This window comes from Aspergillus foveolatus (assembly GCF_047715535.1).
Source record: "Aspergillus foveolatus strain CBS 279.81 unplaced genomic scaffold BDW70scaffold_57, whole genome shotgun sequence".
NCBI classification, from domain to species: domain Eukaryota; kingdom Fungi; phylum Ascomycota; class Eurotiomycetes; order Eurotiales; family Aspergillaceae; genus Aspergillus; species Aspergillus foveolatus.
Window position 1 is genome coordinate 79,851 of NW_027396121.1, and position 20,163 is coordinate 100,013.

At 53.2% G+C, this 20,163-nt stretch overlaps 9 protein-coding genes across 9 annotated transcripts; 6 read left to right on the forward strand and 3 right to left on the reverse strand.

The window, feature by feature from the left end:
* Window positions 1–852: 852 nt before the first annotated feature.
* On the forward strand, window positions 853–2,628 carry BDW70DRAFT_170550 (DUF3176 domain-containing protein; the record flags this gene model as incomplete). The annotated part of the gene is made up of 6 exons (XM_073742958.1): window positions 853–1,024; window positions 1,060–1,464; window positions 1,541–1,585; window positions 1,645–2,148; window positions 2,193–2,333; window positions 2,372–2,628. The coding sequence occupies 6 exons, from the start codon at window positions 853–855 to the stop codon at window positions 2,626–2,628; spliced, it is 1,524 nt and encodes a 507-aa protein (XP_073592974.1).
* Window positions 2,629–2,908: 280 nt separating this feature from the next.
* Window positions 2,909–4,688, reverse strand: BDW70DRAFT_152716 (amino acid permease-domain-containing protein; the record flags this gene model as incomplete). Its single annotated transcript, XM_073739486.1, has 3 exons — window positions 2,909–4,097; window positions 4,191–4,455; window positions 4,490–4,688. 3 exons carry the CDS (start codon window positions 4,686–4,688, stop codon window positions 2,909–2,911), a joined length of 1,653 nt encoding a protein of 550 aa, XP_073592975.1.
* A 508-nt stretch (window positions 4,689–5,196) lies between these two features.
* BDW70DRAFT_152717 (uncharacterized protein) lies at window positions 5,197–7,972 on the reverse strand (the record flags this gene model as incomplete). Its single annotated transcript, XM_073739487.1, has 8 exons — window positions 5,197–5,750; window positions 5,817–5,997; window positions 6,062–6,237; window positions 6,312–6,591; window positions 6,687–7,243; window positions 7,309–7,676; window positions 7,734–7,856; window positions 7,923–7,972. The coding sequence occupies 8 exons, from the start codon at window positions 7,970–7,972 to the stop codon at window positions 5,197–5,199; spliced, it is 2,289 nt and encodes a 762-aa protein (XP_073592976.1).
* Window positions 7,973–8,610: 638 nt separating this feature from the next.
* Window positions 8,611–10,135, forward strand: BDW70DRAFT_170551 (flavin monoamine oxidase family protein; the record flags this gene model as incomplete). Its single annotated transcript, XM_073742959.1, has 3 exons — window positions 8,611–8,931; window positions 9,012–9,312; window positions 9,384–10,135. 3 exons carry the CDS (start codon window positions 8,611–8,613, stop codon window positions 10,133–10,135), a joined length of 1,374 nt encoding a protein of 457 aa, XP_073592977.1.
* A 433-nt stretch (window positions 10,136–10,568) lies between these two features.
* On the reverse strand, window positions 10,569–11,468 carry BDW70DRAFT_162849 (oxygenase MpaB family protein; the record flags this gene model as incomplete). The annotated part of the gene is made up of 1 exon (XM_073741205.1): window positions 10,569–11,468. One exon carries the CDS (start codon window positions 11,466–11,468, stop codon window positions 10,569–10,571), a length of 900 nt encoding a protein of 299 aa, XP_073592978.1.
* Window positions 11,469–13,831: 2,363 nt separating this feature from the next.
* BDW70DRAFT_170552 (uncharacterized protein) lies at window positions 13,832–14,742 on the forward strand (the record flags this gene model as incomplete). The annotated part of the gene is made up of 1 exon (XM_073742960.1): window positions 13,832–14,742. The coding sequence occupies exon 1, from the start codon at window positions 13,948–13,950 to the stop codon at window positions 14,740–14,742; it is 795 nt and encodes a 264-aa protein (XP_073592979.1). The 5' UTR covers window positions 13,832–13,947.
* Window positions 14,743–15,262: 520 nt separating this feature from the next.
* Window positions 15,263–17,347, forward strand: BDW70DRAFT_142248 (SGNH/GDSL hydrolase family protein). Its single transcript, XM_073737898.1, has 11 exons — window positions 15,263–15,617; window positions 15,682–15,688; window positions 15,755–15,791; window positions 15,853–15,905; window positions 15,961–16,082; window positions 16,135–16,153; window positions 16,201–16,290; window positions 16,338–16,431; window positions 16,479–16,538; window positions 16,592–16,828; window positions 16,883–17,347. Exons 1-11 carry the CDS (start codon window positions 15,419–15,421, stop codon window positions 17,186–17,188), a joined length of 1,224 nt encoding a protein of 407 aa, XP_073592980.1. The 5' UTR covers window positions 15,263–15,418; the 3' UTR covers window positions 17,189–17,347.
* A 459-nt stretch (window positions 17,348–17,806) lies between these two features.
* Window positions 17,807–18,919, forward strand: fmaE (monooxygenase fmaE). Its single transcript, XM_073737899.1, has one exon. It carries the CDS (start codon window positions 17,843–17,845, stop codon window positions 18,788–18,790), a length of 948 nt encoding a protein of 315 aa, XP_073592981.1. The 5' UTR covers window positions 17,807–17,842; the 3' UTR covers window positions 18,791–18,919.
* A 3-nt stretch (window positions 18,920–18,922) lies between these two features.
* BDW70DRAFT_142253 (Rieske (2Fe-2S) protein) lies at window positions 18,923–20,160 on the forward strand. The gene is made up of 3 exons (XM_073737900.1): window positions 18,923–19,339; window positions 19,405–20,013; window positions 20,061–20,160. The coding sequence occupies exons 1-2, from the start codon at window positions 19,094–19,096 to the stop codon at window positions 19,645–19,647; spliced, it is 489 nt and encodes a 162-aa protein (XP_073592982.1). The 5' UTR covers window positions 18,923–19,093; the 3' UTR covers window positions 19,648–20,013; window positions 20,061–20,160.
* Window positions 20,161–20,163: the final 3 nt, after the last annotated feature.

Sequence of the window (20,163 nt, forward strand, 5' to 3'; positions counted from 1 at the left end):
AGACAGACATCTTACAAGGGATACTGCATCTTGGTTCTGGTGTTGTGAGGGCTGGGTGGGGGAATACGAGACGACTGCCCAGCACTGCCCAGCGCTCCCGCCAGAGCCCTGTCTTCACTGCCTCAGCCGCAAGCATCACCGGACCAGGTAAAATGTTGAGAAAGAGAGGACACGAGATGGCGACGTGGAGTTCTCATCCATGATCGTCTCCTTCCTCAGCCTGATCAACTGCTAAGAATCATGTTGCTTATAATTACGGTCCGCCCCGGCCATTCAAGTCTGGATACATATCGCTGGTAGGATACCGTACTGTGGGTCGCTCAGTAAGATCTAAAGCTCTTGGATCTGTACTGCACAAGCGACGTTTCTGAAGCCGGCCAGCGGTAGGGTTGTAGCTCCTTTTCACTCTGTTGCTGTCCGACACCAACAGACATTTAGTGCCCTTTCTATTTGTGTCCTGCCTCTACCATAACTTCAGATAAGCAATGCAAGTAAGCACCTGAGTCAGACTAGTAACCGTCGCAAATTGGACATGTAACCCCAGACAGCCATACCCGGAGATGCCGATCCGCATGGGCCTCAGGGCGGACCAAGTTCGGAGGGAGGGAGCTGGACCCTGGCCAGTCCGACCTGAGAGCCCTTTCCTAGGCGCTTACTGGACGGCTCTCTTCGCCAGAAATGCGTGCAGAATAAAGGTGTCGAGGCCTGGGAGTTAGGCTAAAATCGCGCCAGCGGGAGCATGAAGAAAAACCTCACAGCTTGGACATCGCCCTTTTTCTCTTCGACTCCGTCGGTTAGCCCTCGAGAAGTATTCCAAACGCAGGTTCACGGCGAGAGGCTAGATCTCCCATCATGGCCGCAGACGAAAGTGACCCTAAAATTCACCCACACGAGGATTCCAAGGTCTCCGAGGCAGACCCAGAGCGGGCCCAGAATTCAAAAGTCGAGTACAAGCGCCACCCGTTATACTACCCTAGCGAATGGCTGTTTGAAGCTGCCAGCTCTCTTCTGGCCATGGGCCTCCGTTCGCCATTCTCGGCATATTCATTGCCATGGAAGGAAAACCCCTGTCAGATTGGAACGCGCGCGTTTCTCTCAGCGCAACGATCTCCATCCTCACAACCGCATATACGACAGCGCTGATGCATGGAGTCAGCTCGTTCATCGCGCAGCTCAAGTGGCTCTATTTCAAGGACCGACCGAAACGGCTTTCCCACCTCGAGACGTTCGATGGGGCTAGTCGAGGCGTCTGGGGGTCTATCCTGCTCCTTACAAATGTCAAGTGGAATCTGGCGACCATCGGCGCGGTCGTCACCATCCTGCGGCTCACCTTCTCCCTCTTCGCGCAACAGGTTGTCCTCCGCGAGCAGCGGGAACTTGTGGAGAGCGACGCCAGCGCCATGTTTGGGTACGCGCACGACTACAGCCGGAATCTTGGACCAGGAATAGCCACTGCCCGCGTCGGTAAGACACCCTTATTGCTTTACTGAGTACTCAGGACTCTCAGGATTATAAGTATCGCCAATTGACCGATTCTCAGAAAGCACCCCACAGGATCCCGGAATGCAGTCCGCCATCGTACAGGGTCTTTACGGGATACCACGGCCACGAGATTCAGTTGTCCTGGGGCCTGTAGATGGCCAGATTCATACGTCTCGCTCGGGTTCAAGAGCACCTGTCAAAACGTCACGCAGAAGACTCTGCGCACTGCCACCTGCAGCGAGCGGGAGGGCGTCGGGGGACACTGCAACATGACCACACCTAGCGGATTGGGCCTATCGTACCAGTATGTCTTTACTGCCTCCGGGACAAGCTACTACATGAATGCCACGTCTCTGTTAGACTTCCTAGGAACATCTGACCTGCCGGAAACGTTCCCGGAACTCGCCCGCTTCGGCATCTACCGATCCTCGGGCATGGAATCGCTGGGTATCAATATCACAGAGTGCTCGCTCTCTCTCACGGCGTACCAGTACAACACCGTCAAGGCCAACGGTAACGACTTTTCCTTTGGGGACGTTCACGGGGTCGATATCGGGCTCGATGGCAGGAACCCTTGGAGGAATGTCAAGGCTTCGAACAACTACTTCGGCAGGATCGCCACGAACGAGACAACGGTCAACGGCACCGACACTATTCCAGAGCTAGGTTTAGATTATGCCAATCTCCTGGCACTAGGGAATTTCTTCGAGTCCTCAACTCTGTGACCGAGTGGGTCAGTGGCGACTGGGAAAACACCGACCTCGGTTTTGCCGCTGCCCTTGGAGGGGACGCCGACATTCTCGCGCGGTTCGAACACATGGCCGCTGCCATGACAGATTACCTGCGGAATGGTCCTAATATGCTTTCAGCAACGGGAGACAGGGTCGAGATGTCCCGTTTGTGGCAATCCGATGGGGATATTTTGTTGTGCCGATTGTGACGGAGGCGTTGGCCGTCTTGTTCGCCGTCCTGACCGTCCTGAGCAATAGGAAGAGCAAAAAAGTCCCGGTGTGGAAATCGTCCTCGCTGGCAGTGCTGGCCTGTCAGGTTGACGAGCCGACCGGCCTGTTACGGGGCGATGCAGGGGGGAAAGATCTTATTGAGCTTCAGGAGGTGGCGGAGAAGACCCAGGTGCGGCTGCAGTAGGATGGATACTCGAGGCGTGCACGCCATTATGATTCTCAGGAAGTAATTGTTCTCATGCTATCATACCTTTATACCCAATACGCTAGCACAAATGGGAGCTTAGGGCTTTCCATATGGAAACATGAAAAAAAATCCAAAATCCTGCCAATGCACTGAACACGCCAATCCATGGCAAGAATCATGTACATCTGTTTGTGCTCATCCCTCGTATTTGTTGAACATATCTACTAAAAGGTGAGGTCCTGGTCTGGCTAGATCTGGAGCCCAAAGAAAAAAGCAATCAGTATTCCTGCCTGTGTCCACCAGCTTTCTGTCTGAACCCCCAACCCACTCCTCCATCTCCCTCCAGAAGCCCCGTGGCTTTTCTACCGTGGATCTCTCGTAAGAATCCACAATCGGCCTCTCCCAGAGCAGATCCGCTCCAAGCGGTCTCACTATCTTGGTCCGCTTGACGACCTTCCAAATGATAAATGTCACAAAAACGAAGATCACCATCGTATAGTTTGTAAAGAAACTCGAGACATCCCAGGAGCTGAAACTGCAGTACCCAAAAAAATAGAATGATGAGTCCTTCAACGACGACCCCAACCCACGCCGAATATGGTTGGAAGCGCCCGTAGTAAGGGAAGGCTGTGCGATCGACGCCCTGTGCCTTGCAAGCGCGGTAGAAGAAGACGTACGTGACGGCCATGGTAAAGTAATTGATCAGGCCTCCGGCGGTAAGGATGTTCGTGAGCCAGGGAAGGACCTGGCTCGAGACGTCGCCGACCTGCAGGAGGGAGAGGAGCGGGAAGCAGATCGTCACCAGGACGCAATAGATGGGCACGCCTTGTCCGGTGCATTTCGAGAGGATCCGCGGCGCGCGGCCCTCTAATGACAAGGCGTAGAGGCTTCGGCTGGCGCAGTACATGTACGTATTTCCCGCAGAGAAGATGGTCGTGACGAGTAGCGCGTTCATCACATGCGGCAATCCCGAGATCTGTAGATTCCGCATGGCGATTATAAACGGGGAGGAGCCGGATTTGCTGCCATCGGCGGTGTTGGTGATGAAGTTTGCGATCAGAGCAGGATCGTCGTATGGCACCAGAATGCCCACACTGATGGCAGCCATGATGAATAAGAGCAGGAAGCGCCAGAAGACGATCTGGAAGGCTTTCTTTACGTATGTGCGCGGGTGCTTTGTCTCCGCTGCGATCAGGGTCACGTACTCCGGCCCGACAGTCGTGAAGCTGGCCGTCCATAGGGATCCCAGGAAACCCTCGAACCGGCCGAGATCGCCTGCACTCAGGTACTCAGCCATGGGTCCGGGATTCCTCAAATGCCGGAATCCAAAGGCGTCGTGCTGCGGATTTCCGCCTACCATGGCTACAAATGTGAATGCGAACAGAATCGATATGAGCAGCACCTTGCCGCCGGAGTCCCAGAACTCTGCTTCGCTGTAGACTTTGACGGCTAAGATGCTTAAGCAACTAGACAGACATCACTTAGATCTGACCCTTGCGAATGGACAGTGGGGGAATAATGGGAATTCGAAACGCCCCGTGAGAGGCAAAGAACCATACGAATAAGAGACAATGCAGACAGCCGCCACTGCACCGGCGGGGATATCGTCTCTCCAGAACGAGAGCGTCATGGCCAATGCGGTGATCTCGAACGGTACCGATAGCGCTTCGTAGAGGAAGAAGTTCCAGCCCGCCATGAATCCAAAGGCGCCGTCGACCCATGTCCCGGCATTGCGGATAAACCCGCCAGGGGCGGGATGGAGAACCGTCATCTCGGCGATGCAGTTGTTGACGCAGGAGAGGATCAGGGAGTATATGGTGAAGCCTAGGAGCAGGGAAGGGACCGCCCTTTGCGAGACGGCCGCCAATGTTGACGAACAAGGCAGTACCGATGGATCCACCCACGGCCATGATCTGCACCTGCCGGTATTCGAGGCGGCGCTGTAGATGTGCGTCACCAGAGCTGGCGATATCCTCTTTCGTGCCGAGCTGGGTGTCGTTGTGCGAGGTGTCAGGGACAGGACAAGGATGGTTTGGTTCTTTTTCAGATATCTCCATTCTGATGACGCGGGAGCACTAGATATAAGCAAGAATACGCTGATCTAGATCAAGCAATTGATAAGGATGAGGTACTTCGCTATGTATGTTTTATTGAAGTCGTTATATGGTTTATATCTGCCTCCCAAGACTGGCGCGATCGTCGCAGGGGCACCACAACAGGAATGCGGGGAAAACCAACCATCGCAGACTCGGATCGCATTGCCTCGATTGACAGATTTATTTACGATCTTAAAGATTAACGTCATAGAGCATGCGGGGAGGGAGCGGTGACTGGAGATGCATAACCCTACCTAGGTATCGACGGTGGAGACTGCAGACGCAGAGGTCGCATCGGATGGAGAACCCGAGACCCAGGCGAGCTGTCAGATGGAGCCGAGAGATAGCATATCATTGAGATCGGCCTTTACTCTTAAGGAGATAATAATGAACGCGTCTGGAGAAAGAAATAGGTAGAGATAAGGCTGTGTCCTATTTCTACAACCAGTAGACCTACTCATTCCAGTCCTCACAAGGGCCCCTCCCATTCCTCTCCCGCATCCAAGACATTCACACTTTCTGGTGTAATCTGATTCACGAGCGAAAAGAACTCATAGGACGAGATTCCAATACTGTCTAGAAAATCCATATTGGACGCTTGAACACCAGACCCTGCACCGTTCAATACCGACGGTGACCCAGGCATACTCAACGGAGTCACCTCATCAGCAGCAGCACCAGCGCCAGCCAATCCACCAACATTCATATCCTCGCCGCCATCCATCCTAGCAAAGTATTCTGCATGGTCAGACTGTGCCGGACAGGGCAAGATGAGCGTCTCCAATCCTCGCCGTTCAATTCTAGCAGACAGTTCGCGGAACAAGGCCTCCAGCTGCACGAGCTCAGACTTGCGTGCCCCTGCCAACCTGTTCCCCCGAGCGACCATCTGGTCGAGAATCGCGTAGGCGTCTTGAATATCAGTGTAGTCCTGGCTTTCCGTGATGTTTGGGAATAGTGCGCTGGCCATCGTTATATGCAGCGCGGCGGCGTAGGTGAATTCCATGTCGAAGGGAAGGAAGACTTCTATACATAATCAGCAAGGCTTCACGACCTTTAAATCTAGACTTAGGTGGGGAAAGGAGGTGCTACCTAGCAGACTGTCCTCGTCTGTGAGAATCTGTAGTGTTTTCGCGGCGGACTTGATCCCCGCAGAGATGAGGGCATTGGTTGGCGCAACGATACTTTGCCAGTCTTCCGCGCCGTGATTAAGCTTCTGGAGGCGCTCTTTAAGAACAGAGAGGAGGAGAGGTCGGGTTGCGACGATCACGCACTGTTATAGCTCCAGACAAACCCGTTATCTTTTCTGAAAACGATGGGAAGGATAGGCTCCCTACCTGGTGGTATAGAAGCGTGATATGTCTCGTTCCTTTTGGCATGGTATCTACCGAATTCTGGAACTTGAGCTGGATTATCTGTTCGATTTCACGCGCGTGTCCGGCAAGCACATGGAGGATCGACCTGGTTGTCTCTAGGAATGTTCCTAGCTGGGTCTCTGTGGCTTTGTATATGGCTTTCTAGCTGTCAGCTTCCTGTCCACCAAGCCCAAATACAAGCCAGTGTTAAGAAGAAAAAATATAAACCTACAAGAGAGAATGTACGATAACAAATGGGACAGCCGCACAGATAGACTGAGCGTCGTATCACTCTGGGAGCAGGCAGTAGCAGTAGGCGGTTCTAGCAACGTGGTGATATCGCTATCCTCGGGCGTCATCGACGCCCCAACAGACGAGGAAATATGCCGGTCAAGAACATACAGCGTCCACCAGAGATTCCTGCACCGCGCTACCGTTTCAGATCCGAGTTCGTCCTCGGGCAGCTGCGTGTGCATCCCGTCCATTTGCGCGATGCGGATGGCGTGTCCGACCTACGAGAACGGGTCAGCAATAATAGAAAAATAAAATAGAAAAGAATAGAATAATATCAAGTGACTGATCAAGAATCCCATGAAGGAGGACATACATAAACATGTGCCGAGCTCCGGTGATCGATCGAGTAAAGATACAACCCTGTCAGTGCCAACACCTCGATCGCGACAAACCCTCCACGGGAGAGGCTGGTATGATCAGGCATGAGGCTCATCGCCCGGATAAAGAACTTTGACCCCGGCGGATCATTCACATTGTTCGGGTTCTTGTGTCCGGGAAACAGAAACGCGTTCCCAAACGCAAGGACAAGCAAGAACTGCACGAACCAGAGCCGGCACTCTTTCACCTGCTTGACTGCGTCTCCGTAATAGAACGCATGCGTCTGCTCGACGAATTCTTCTTCGTTGATGAGGCGGAAGTTATGGCCTAGATGGAACTTGACCGTATTGAAGAGGTACAGGGCGTGGTCGATTGAGGGTAAGTTGCTGATATCCGGGTATGAGCCGACGGGCAGCGGCGACCATTGGATCGGGTAGAGGTCGCCATCGAAGAGCTCGGGGCTGCTGTAATGCGATTCGATATGGAGTTTCTCCGCGATCATGAGTTTGAGGCGTGCCGTGAAGGACCAGGTAGAGGTGGGAGCTAGCCAGGCTGTTCGTTTGCCGGGGAATTTCGTCAGTACGGAAGCAATGGGTCAGGGCTAGGTGTGCGCGTACTCCAATTTCGCTTTGACTTGTGGTTCTTTTTGATTATCCGCGAGGGCAGTGTGAACGGGCTCGTCCATATGGTGCGCTCCGCGTCGACGGCGAGGGGGATCTCGTCTGGCTGCGAGGCGAGTGTGTCTGCAGAGCAGGTGTTGCCATTGCTCTCCAGCATCTGATCCAGATCAACACCGACCTCGGACCCAAACGCTGACGTCGACGTCCTCTTCACGGCCGGCCGTGTTCGTTCCTCGTGGACGTGCGCCTTGGTTTGCTGCTCCCTCTCTGGCTGACGTTGGGGTTGAGGCTGTCGCTGCCGGTCACCGTGGCTACCTGCAGCCGCGGCCGCAGTCTTCCTCTGCATTTCCAATTCCCGCAAGTACCTAAGTATAAAGATACGCCTCAATATCGTCGTTGTTCATCACCGCATCCAAACGCACCTTTCAGGCACCATGACTTTGCTGACGGTCTCGAGGAAGCGGCAGTCCACGCGGCGGCGCTGGCAGTTGGCGCAGGGCTGTTCGCCCGTGCATTTGATCTTGCTTTGGCGGCAGGCGACACATCTGCAATTCAGTTGTCAGCTATATCTGCTTTTTGTCTAGAGCCAGAGCGGGGGAGACGGATTGTACGCGTTTGATGTGCGCTTTAGCTTACGCGGACCCGTCCGGGTGGTTGCCATCGTGAGGGCAGTTTTGGCAGGATTGAGACAAGGATATATGGCAGATAGCAAGGCATCAGGGAATGAGTGGAAGTGAAAATGTGGCAGGCGAGAGCGTGGTATCGTGGTCCTACTCCAATGCAGGCTAGCCAGCTTCGCCCCGCACGAGGCGCTTCGCCTTTGGAGATCGCGTGGGGAATGACCTGCCCTTTTGAGTGAAGAGAGCCCGGAAGCTTGCTGGCCCTAATCTACTGCATGCATGATGACTGGTAAATGGCTGCATAGGCTGCGTACATGGATACGTGGTTTGGGATCAGGCGAGGGAGCTACTAGACACTCAGCTACAATGATGATAACGCAGACAAGGCGTCCTTATCTCTCCTACGGTGTCTGTCTCGCTATCATGCTGGGGCCTGTGGATACCGCCGAGTTGACGGAGCCCTGCTCTAGCCCTTTTCGTACAGCTCATCCAGCTCCTTGCACTGCAGTTCTCATTGGACGATCGGCTTGCGAACCCGAGATGGCGGGGTGAAGCCGAGATATAGAAAGTAGACAGACAGCTGGCCCAAGGCTCGATACAAATCATCCTATCCTACGCATCCTCGCTGTATTTCACCCGTATTAGACCCCAATTTTGAAAGGTCTTGTCACTGCTCGAGATGTTCGACCTCCTCGTTGTAGGCGCCGGCCTGAGCGGCCTGCAGGCCGCCCTCTCCGCGCAACAAGCCGGGCTCACCGTCGCAGTCCTTGAAGCGCGCGACCGCGTCGGGGGCAAGATCTGGAGCGTCCCGCTGGCTTCGGGGCGCGGGTACGCTGACCTGGGCGGCGCCTGGGTTAACACGACCCTGCAGAAGCGAGTCGGCGCGTACGTCAAGCAGCTTGGACTGAAAACTGTCGTCCAGCGGCTGGAAGGCAAGGCCATCATGCAGGACGGTCCGCAGAGTCGATTCGAGTTTCCCTTTGGGGTGACGCCGAGCGAGGTTCGTCCGTCCCTGCCTCCCCTATTACCTCATACCAGCCTCACCTGAAGGGCTCCTAAGTCTCTAACTAACGGGTACAGTTCCCAGCCGAAGAGAAGAAAAGCCTCGAGATGGTCCGGGATCACATCCACGCAGAGTCGTTGAAGCCCGGTCCGCCAAAAGTCGCAGATGACAACGTCAGTCTGGATCAATACGTGCGCAATCTAGGCGCGTTGCCCGCGACGGTCAAGATGGTCAATATCTGGGCGCAGGTCATGCACGGTCTGGACTCGACAGAGTACTCGGCAGCGTGGTTCATCGACTACTGCCGCAGGAATCACGGACTGCTGGCTATTCGGGCGGACGATGCGAGTGGGGGGCAGCACCTGCGGTTCAGAGACGGTATCCCCCAACCTCCCCTTCTAGCTTTCCTACAAATGTTGAATGGTGCATGGACTGAGTATAAATGGCAGGGGCACAATCTCTTGCCAACGAGATCGCCACCCTCGTCGGCGCCTCCAACATCCACCTCTCCTCCCCCGTCGCCAGCATAATCGACCATGGCTCGCACACGAGCATCACCACAACAACAGGCCGGACCTTTATAGGCCGAAAAGTCATTGTCTCCATCCCAAGCACCATGTACAAAGAGCTCAACATCCAGCCACCCCTCACTCCGCGCCTCCAGACCGTCACGAACGCCACAGTGCTGGGAGACTATAACAAAGCCATCGTCTGCTACGATAAGCCATGGTGGCGCGACCACGGTTTTAACGGGTACTTTGCATCCTACGTCGGGCCCGTCATTCTAGCCCGAGACACTTCTGTCGATGAGGTCGGCAACTACTGCCTCACCTGCTTCGTGAATGGGAAGCCAGGGAGGGAGTGGGGAAAGTTGCGCCCCCACGAGCGCCGCGCTGTGGTGCTAGCACAACTCGCACAGGTCTTTGGGCACGAAGAGGAGGTGTATAAACCGATTGAGTTCTTCGACCAGATCTGGCAGCACGAGACGTATAGCCGGGGTGCATTGGCGCCAATCACTGCCTTGGGCCATCTAACAGAGTATGCAGACGTGTATGGAAAGAAGGTCGGCAATCTGCATTTCGTCGGGACAGAGTATAGCGACGAGTGGAAGGGGTATATGGAAGGGGCGATCTGCTCGGGCGAGGCTGGGGGGCGCGAGGTCGTTGAGGCATTGAGGGGGAAGGAGAGGGCCAGTCTGTAGTTTGTCTTCATTGCAGGAGACCAATGGAATATGCACCTGCATTTGATAGTAATCACTGGGTTGGTGTGAGGATGCGAGGTATCACGTATACTCCCGTGCCGCTGAGTCTTTGCTATAAGTCATCAATGTAGCTGAGATTGAAGCTAAAAATTCTTATCTTGTTTCCCATATGACTAATGCATAGCATCCAGTAACTAATCCTTGATCTTATCAGCAGTTAACTGCTTGGCTCCCATCCTGGTTCGGCTTTATGGTATGACTAACAATTATAGGGCTTCTTTGGCCGGTGGCAGCTTGGTGGCAGTCATATGCCTATCGCAACCCTAAGTCTATGACGAGAGTCAATTTATACGCGTGCGGCATAGCGAACGTACATTAGATCTGGATAAGCTATGAACAGAGAGAGAATTCAGACATTGATAGAAGGTTACACTCAATCCTTCCGCATTCTCACATCCCCCGTAAACCCCCTCTCCTTCAACTTGGTTACCATCACTCTCCCTCTTTTCATATAGTACGCCTTCGGCAACGACCTCACAAACCCTGGCGTAAGCCTGTATTGCACCACAAACATCTTCTTCACAGCCCTATCAAACCGGTTCAGCGGCTTCAGCCCATAGGCAGCCCTCACCTCCTGCGGCAGATAATCCACAGAGAGGACCCGCATGAGGTACATCATCAGCGGAATGAAAGGCCTGAAAGCCCACGGCAGACTTGGATGCATGATATGGTAATAGACCTGCTCACTCTCCGGCACGAGCCGAAGCTCAGTCTCAACGATGCGGTTATAGTACTCCCAGAACGCCTTCCGATCCCTCGGCCACTCGCTTCGCGGAACCTGCAGCGACGTTCCAAAAACCGCAAATTCCTGGTATACTCTCTCTGCCCTCTCGCCCTGTAGCTGGCCAAAGGCCATCTCATAAGCCTTCACCCATCCCACATACAGAGTAGCCGCAACCCAAAGCTGGAGGTCCGGGTCTTGCGCGTGGTACTTAGTGTCACCTTCCCCGCCCTTGACGCGGGAATGCATCTTGTTCACCCATTCCCTGATGAAGGATTTCTCTTCCTCGCTGCCGTATACCATCATGTACACGTAGATGGCTGTTTTTTCAGCGCGGTCGAGTTGGCGCGTGGCGAATTCGCTGTGGTTGTTGACACCGCGGGCGACGCCGGGGTGCGCGATCTGCAAGAGGAGGGCACCGAAGCCGCCGAAGCCGGTGATAGACTCTTTGAGTATGGATGGGATCTCTACGAGCTCTTCATCGTGATAAGAAATGGGTTGCTTTTCGAGGTCGACCCCGGTTGCGGAGGGGGTGGATGCTATGGGGGACATTCTCAAACTCGCTTTGATTAAGTACGTATTTTCGAATGTAGAGAGCAAATAAATATCAGTATCTGGGTCGAGAGGCACCCCAACCCGCTGCTTGATGCCCTTTATATCCATCGCTTTCTCGCATCTGGTGCACGTCCGCTACACATGAACTTACCCCGCGAGTGGCCCCAGATGGTCACATAAGTACGGCATAAATCAGGCATAAGACCAAGCACAAAGCGATCTCGAGTAGCATTACCCCTTGAGACAGGTCAACGGTACATACTCGCCCATGATTCTTCCGGAGGATCATCTCTCGGCAACGGCTGCGCGGCTGGCGGTCCTCGGGCGTACAACCGCGTCTAGCGGCTGGAGATGTCGCAGGCCGCGTTTGATAATCACTATTAGGCAAGATCGTGTTTATAAATAATCGCGCATTTGCGGGTACATACGGCATTTGTCAAGCAGACTGGGAACATGTACTGTGCCGTACTCTAACCCAGACTGGCCCTTCACCAGTTATACTGGAGGCTCAGATGTCCCTTCGTACTGCCTTCCTTGTAGGTCGTATATCATTTTAGGTCCTTTGAAGCACTCCTCTAGATGCCTTGTAAGGTTACTCAGACGAGCCGGGATGAGTTATGTTTAGCAAGGTCCTGATCCGTACGAAGCTGTCTCTGATTCTGTAAAGCAAAGGAGGACGATAATTCCAACCCACTTCTCGGCGAGATACACTTGTCAACCGCAGATAGATCCGAAGATGATATGACTTATTCTAACGTGCAGATAGATACAGCTCTGTAGTCAACTGCGATTGTTGCACCTCCATTGCTAAATGCAGGAAATCCAAGATCTCAAGTCTTTCGGTAGCTAAGCGTAGGTCTCTCGTCACGCTTGGGATGAAAGGCCAAGATCTGCATTTGAAGCTATAGTCTTTTCATCATTTGCATGTGAGGGTTCCCAAGCGTCATTCACACTAGCTGAAGACAAGTGCCCTGATGCTATCAAGGATTTTCTTCTCCTGCCCTCTACCGGGAAAGGACTTCTTACTTCAGCAATGGGAGGTTGACTTACGTACTCGACTTACTTAACGCACGTCCCCAGAAGCATAATTCTGCGGTTAAATGAAAATATTGTAGTCTTGCGCTTCTGTGGCTCCGCTGTATATCAGAGTATGCCGACTCAAGGACAGCTCGGGGTTGGGCAGACCACTGAACTATTGCACTTCGACACAGGTTCCTTGCAACACAGAAAACACACTATTATGCGAGATCTGACTTCAGTGCGGCAGTGATTAGCGGAAGGTAACTTAAGGGTGCAATTGATAGGTATTCGTTAGTTGTCACTGCTGAAAGCTGTGGTGCATCTGAAACCGCCATTCAGGCCGCTCGTTTTCTTTGAGGAGTTTGTGCAAGAAGTAAGCGGCACGAGAGAAATGCTCGGAAGTCATATCCGTACAACTGGATCTCAAATGAGATTAAAAGGGCTAGACAAGCACGGGACATGGACGATGAGGCAGCAAGACGCAAAGAGCCTCTATAAAACACCACGTCTTTTCGGCAAACCGAGTCTGAGGACCATCAGTCGAGCCTGTATTTTCTTTTATTACAGCCCCGATCAGCCTACGGGAAGCTCTGTATCGCAGAATCCTTCTGGGAGTACTATCTCAGTACATTCGAGGCCGGTGCCCATTGCAGTTCAACTATCTCATCGTCCATGCTTTAAGAAAGGGGCGAGATCGCACTGAATGGGGCACCTGGGAACGAAAATGAAGACTGTGCTAGTATAGTACTTGAGGCTGCCAATCGCTGAAGATTTCAAATCCCTCTAGTTGCCAATCCCACTTGTCGTCTTCCTTCCACTTTGCAATTCTCCCATTCTCTGAGCCTGGCCCACCAAGACCAAAAAACGCCTCAGGTACTTTGCTTCTATGAGACATAGAGAAGTTAGCGCAAAAACTGCACGATAGTCTTACTGGATAGAATGCTGCGGTATGCACGTCGTAGCATTGTTGCAGTCAAACTGGGATTAAACAAACAGGATTCTGATATAGTGCGGTCTCGTACAGTCTCAGAGCTGGGTTATTCTCTGATTTCGGAATACCTGCGCCTTCTTCGGTTTACCTCATTGCAAAGTTCATGTATGGATGGGGCTTCTTGTGTTTCTTATTGGGCGCCCGCTTCTGGAAGCTACATATATATTTTGGGGGTGGGTAAATTATGAAATTTAATTGATTCTCACCGCTCGCGAGAAAACCATCAAGGTTAGAAGGAATTCGAGAGTACAGAAAGATAGCAAGTAGAATGCTACAAGCTTTCAAAGCTGTTTGTTGAGTGGTTGATCCCCCTCCTTACAGATCCGAGGCGTGATCAGTAATCCGATCGGGCAACCCTTATGACGGTATCCAGACAACCTCGGCTCCAAACCTACCTACCTATATCAAACCAGCATTCTCACCTTCTCAGATGTGCAACTACGATTACATCTACGAAACTCTACAATGTCCCTTAATCCCTCCTCGAAACCCGTCCTCGCCGTCATCGGCGTTGGCCCCGGGATCGGCGAAGCGGTCTCCCACCATTTCGCGTCCAAAGGCTTCGTGGTCGCGCTGATCGCCCGAACAGAATCCAAGTTGAAGGAGATCCAAAAAGCCATCAATGACGATGTCGGCACCACCGCATCAAAGTATTACGTGGCCGATGCCCGCTCTGAATCGTCGCTTCAATCCACTTTTGCAGCGATAAAGGCCGACCTTGGTCCCGTCGACGTACTGATCTACAACGCCGGCTCGAGACGCTTCACCCCGCGCAACATTCTCGAGACCTCCAGCGAAGAATTCGAGAATTTCACGCGCATCAACCTTTTCGGCGCATTCTTCGCGGCCAAATGCGTTCTGCCTGATATGTTGGCTAAATCCAGCGGAACGATCATCTTCACGGGCGCAACGGGGTCGATTCGCGGCAATGCGGGCGTCTCGTCATTTTCACCGGGCAAGTTTGGACTCCGGTCGTTGTCGCAAATCATCGCGCGCGAGTTTCAGAGTAGCGGTATCCATGCTGCGCATTTGATTGTTGATGGGCCCGTCGAGAGTGACATTGTTGGTGGGTTTGTGAGGAGGCGGTGGGAGCGGGAGGGGGAGCAGGGACGGAAGAAGGTGGAAGAGAAGGATCTGTATCTGATGCAGCCGAAGGAATTGGCGGAAATTTATTGGTTTTTATATAGCCAGCCGAGGAGCACGTGGACGCAGGAGCTGGATGTAAGGAGTATGAATGAAGGGATGGTCTCGAAGCTGTGATCACCACTCTGCAGAAGAATGCATCTCTCCGGAGTCGTCGCGGATCTGCGGAGGGGAATGATTAGTCATAAATAATCCTGACTAAGTGTATCACGTGCAGGCAGTTCGATAACGTTTTGAGTGTCCACCCTCGAGATTTCGCAGCCAACCAGACCAACCAGTGTCATTCTATGCCTGATTTAGAGAAACGTCGATCACCAATTGTGCTCCAGAGAAGTATCTGGTTATGCTTTCTAGGATCTTGTTATCTCGCTTACCGCCAACTCAGGGGCTGCCAAGCCACGCCCGCTGTGAGACCTGGCGAAGGCATGTAGAAACGCGGACCAGGCCGCCAAATTGTCGACAGCGTACGCGCCAACCAGCTCGGCTCCTGGAGAACAGCGGGGAAATGAACAGGCACCCCTTTTCCATTTGACTGGTGCTCCTCTTCTTCGCCCCATAAGGCCAGCCTATCGGTCGATCGCGTCATCGACTAGTCTGCTCCAATAATTTTTTGATGGGCCATGGCCCGCCGCCCAGTGTTCAGTGGCCCAGTTGACTCTTTGTCCTATCTTTTTGGTGTGCCGGGACCCTGACTGCTCCAGGAACTCCGGATTTGAAAATTCCAGCTCAGCTGGCCACTTCATGTCGCTGCGCCCCGGCACCGTTTCGCTCGCTTTCTGACCGGTGCACGACGATGATGTGGTTTCGCTTTCTGCTTGCGGCCCTGCTCTGGTCGCTCGGCTCGGCCACGATCATGGAGAATGGCCAGCCGCGAGCCGATCCTTACCCGGGCCAGTGTTCAACTATCGATCTGGATAGCAGCTGGAGGAGTTACGATGCCGATGCACCTGAGATCTCGTACAAGGGGAGATGGGATAGTAAACATATTTCATGTGCGTCTTCGCCACTGCTTTGCGATTGATTGATCAACTGGCTAACTGACTGGTTGTGTTGTAGGGTGGTCGTCTGTCTCTCTGCTTCTTCCTCTCGTATCCGGGAGGCATCCGCTCACTCACTAACTCTCGTCCAGAGCTCCGGGGCTCAAGTTACAATTCTCGGGTAAAAAGGTGCGCTGTCAATGGCAATTTGGTATTGTGGTGACTCCGATAATAATATTTGTCTGCCTAGCTTGCGCTGAGTTTCGGTGAACACACCAGCGAAGGAACACTCGTCGCTTACCGGTACGCTCCGTCGATGTCCAGGTTATAAATTAGAGCTGGTTATAACGATTGGCAGAATCGGAACGCTGGACTGGCTCTTCACGAATGTCACCGCAGATGCGACGTATCAGTTCGTCGGGGAGGGAACACACTACGAGGAGTTACCCGGTGATGGAGACCACATTTTTGAGATGAGAGGTGCGTCCGACATCAAAATACCACTGCAGGGAAATAATACTGACCGATACAGTCACGAACTGGGGCATAGGATAAGTAAAACCGTCCGTTCGTTTGCGCCTCCGCTTACCATCCGTACAGTCCAGATTGCTGGGGTGTCCGTTGACGTCGATGACCACCTCACAAAACCTCCGACTTTTAAAAAGAAAGTTGAAATCATTGGAGGATCGTATGTTCGCCTGGACCGATACCTGCGACCCGCGCTAACAGTGCCAGTTTGACCGGCGGTCAGTATGCGACATACGAGACGCTTTCAGCATGGTCGTTTATATACGCGCAAGGGCTGGGCAATGTCGAATTCGGGATCACTGTTCGTCACTATATTCTACTGTGAAATGCACTTGCTAACGAACACAGGCCTACCCTGGAGCATGCCTGGTTGACATGCAGTGCTACGGTGGCGGCGTGCACGGAATGGTAATTATCTCGCTCAGCCAGAACCATGACGACCCCTCTGACTGACGTGACAGATCTGGTATTGGCACCGTGCCTCTGACCCCGGTTCCCGCGCGCGCGACATGTATGGAGGCGAGCCCGAGGAATGGGACGTCACCGCTGAACAACCGGCCGACCTGGTCATCATCCAAATGGGCGGCAACGACCACCGCCATCCGAACGAGATCCCAGGAGAGAACTTTTACCAGGGATACGTTGATCTCATTGAGAATATCCATCAGCATTGGCCCGACGCGTCGATTGTGATTATGGTGCGCCCCCTTAAAGCTGACCAAATGAAAAATCGTACTAATATCGTGATGCAGACACAATGGGGCATCTGGAATCAAGAAGGCAGCGAATATACTCAGTCAGTGATCTACGAAGAAGAGATCCAGCGCGTCTACGAGCATTTCAAGGACCGCAAATGGCGCTTCGTCTACCTGTTCCACACGGACGGCATCCTCGGCCACAACGATATCAACCCAAAGAACCATCCCACGGATGTTGGGCACATTAAGATTGCAAGCCATCTGCTCCAGTGGACAAATCTGATGCTGGGGTGGGAGTTGAATCCGCGCGGGGAGATGCAGCACGGCACGCTTTATTGGAATGATATGGAGGGTTATTAATGGTTCCCCCCCGGATTACAGGTTATGGTGCAGGTATCCGTGCATATTGTATATGTGCATAAATATTTTTGCTTGTATTTAGACTAGTCCTCAGGATTTGGACGCTTAATGTACATTATGATCACATCGCAGCCCGCGTAACTGATCACAAAGGGCAACCGGTAAAATTACGACTAAAGCTTTCGATCGTTTACTTGGCGTACATTGTTAAATACCCGAGCCGACTGGCGTTCAGACGATCATGCACCGCATATTGTCACTATTCCCGAGGTCAGAAGCCACGCATATCCGCATGTGATGGACTTTGCGAGGCCTGGGAGGCCGACTCCCTATTTAGGGCTCACCGCTGAAGAAAGGGACCTACCCACTAAGGATCAACACATCAACAGACGGATTTCCGCGAGCAATGGGAGACAGCGAAGAGCGGCTGACCAGCAGAGTCTCCGGCATGAAATTTTATCCCGGATAGGAGCTAGAGCTAGCCCCTTACGTACGTAGGCAGGTGGATATGCTGCATACTAGCATACTGACCCCGCCGTGCAACCCCACCCCAACGGCCTTGGAGAAATATAAGTAGGCCGATACTCTCATCCCATGGTTTATCGCTTTAGCTACTCCCTGAGAGTCACCTCCAGGATACCTACACCTGCCACCATGGCGCCCTTCAAACCCCTCCTGCCGCCTCTGCCCATCCCAGAAGGGCAAAGGAAAAACCCACCCCTGCCCATCCGCCCGCCATCTCCCACCGTCATCCTGCGCGACGGCCTCTCCCTCTCGACCTGGCTCCTCCTCGGCGGCGTCCTTCAAGGCGCCGCAGTCGCAGCCTTCGGCTACAGATCCCTCCTCCCGACAACCCTAATCCTGGGCTACAGAGCTCTCGACACGCTCCTCATGACACTCAACCTCAAACGCAACCGATACATGGACGGCGTCATTATGCCGAAATACAGCGCCCAGTATCCCAATACCGACGGCTCCTTCGCCAGCACTTTGAACGCGACCACGGGCTCGCAGGACGGCGACCCAGCCGCCAAGCCGCTGATCGTCTTCCACCTGGGCGCAAAATGCAATCACCCACTGGGCCTGCTCGCGCCGGGGTATAAAGAGCTGGGAGACTGGGCCGAGAAGATGTATGAGTCCCTACGCGTGAATCCGGACAAGTATGGCCTTTTAGGCATGACGCGGTTTGTGGGCCAGTCGGATGCGGCGGGGAATGAGACGCTTGTTATCATGTACATGCGTGACTATGAGGGGCTGCATCGCTTTGCGCATGACCAGCTCCATGCGGACGGTGTGCGGTGGTGGACTGGGATTGTTAAGGCGCATCCGCATCTGGCCATCTGGCACGAGACGTATGTAGTGCCGAAGGGGTGCTGGGAGAATATCTATGCGCAGTCCCAGGTTACGGGGATGGGCGATACCTTTTTCCCTGTAGTTGATGGGAATGATGGGGCGACGGAGTGGGCGAGGGGTATTGTGGATGCAAAGGGCGGCGCATTGAGGACTGGGTCGAGAAGACTGAGAATGAAGCATCTGGAAGAGAAGGAGAGCGAATTGGAAGCCTACTATGATCTAACCGATGGGGGGAGGACTACCCTATAGACACGGGATATCTTGAGCCTAACGCTGAGAGTCAAAGACAGCTCTCTTCATCAAGGTACACGTCTCTTGTTGGAAATGCTAAAACTATCGCAACTATCGTCTGTCAATTTCTCTCCAATCAGAAAACAGGATGCCGATGCCTAAACTGGGCAAACAATGCCAGACGAAGTGCGATTAGCCCCTATTTCCAAAAAATAGTTAGTCACCATAGTGGGTCAGGTACCGAGCTTAAAAGAAAAAAAGGCCGACCCGGCAACCAGTGCGACCTTCAACCACGACCTCTGATAAGAACCACATGACGAAATGTTCACGAACCCCTTTTTCCGTTCAGCAAAAGCCGATGCAGCTTGGCACCGCGTTGGGTTGCTCTCTGACTTCCCTGAGATCTCTCCAGACTCCGACTGCCAGGTCACATCATCATGCAAGGCGTTCCGGATCCCCGCTGGCACAACCGAGAAACCGGTTGAGACGGACATTGATCTACCGGGTGACCTGAAAGACCAAGTCTTAGTGTTTCGGTATAAAGGGAACGTTCATGCGATTGATCATGTAAGCCTAGATACCTCCTTCCTCCAGATGTATGGTAGTTAGGGCGAAGTGTCTGATGAGTGCAGCAATGCCCGCACTCTTCCTACCCCCTCTCGCAAGGGAGTCTCTTTGACATAGAAGACTTTGGCATCACACTCAGTGCGGGGATCACGTGCCCCAAGCATGGGTGGGGGTTTGATATCTTCTCTGGCAAGGCGGATCGAGGAAACTACAAGTTGAAGATCTGGGAGGTGCAAGTGAGAGATGGGGCGGATGGAAATCCTAATGAGAAGGAGGTCTGGGTGAGGAGGAAGCAGCGGATTGGTTAGGAGTCACTGCTCGATCCGGTTTCGACGAATGCGAACTGGAAGCGATCAAGAAACCAAGACCAGGGCCGGTCACGTGCAGTGCGTTGGTCTCATTCTCCAGGCCGTCGAGAAGATGATGCCGGCCTCTCACGGCGCCGTTTGGCTCAGAGCCTGCGACCGAACGTTGCTAAATGTGGACGGCTGTCCATGTCCTACTTAGAGCCAACGTGGTTCACAAAGGTTAGTGTTCGGGGCTGACCACCCAGGGGGAACTCAGTCATCGACTTGCGCGGCGCATGTCCCTTGGCATCGTACTCTGCGTCCTCATACCTGCTATTGAGCGTCTCTAGCAGCAGCGGAATGGGCGATGAGGGATGATTTGAAATTGCAAGCTGAAGTCACCGAAATACTATAACCACGGCTGACCCGAATAGATCTGCTTGCGAGAGACTTTTTCTTTTCGATTTATTGAACTGTTAATATGGCTGAAGTGTCTTTGATATACATTGGATAGCAAGTACCCTGTTATCACCAGCT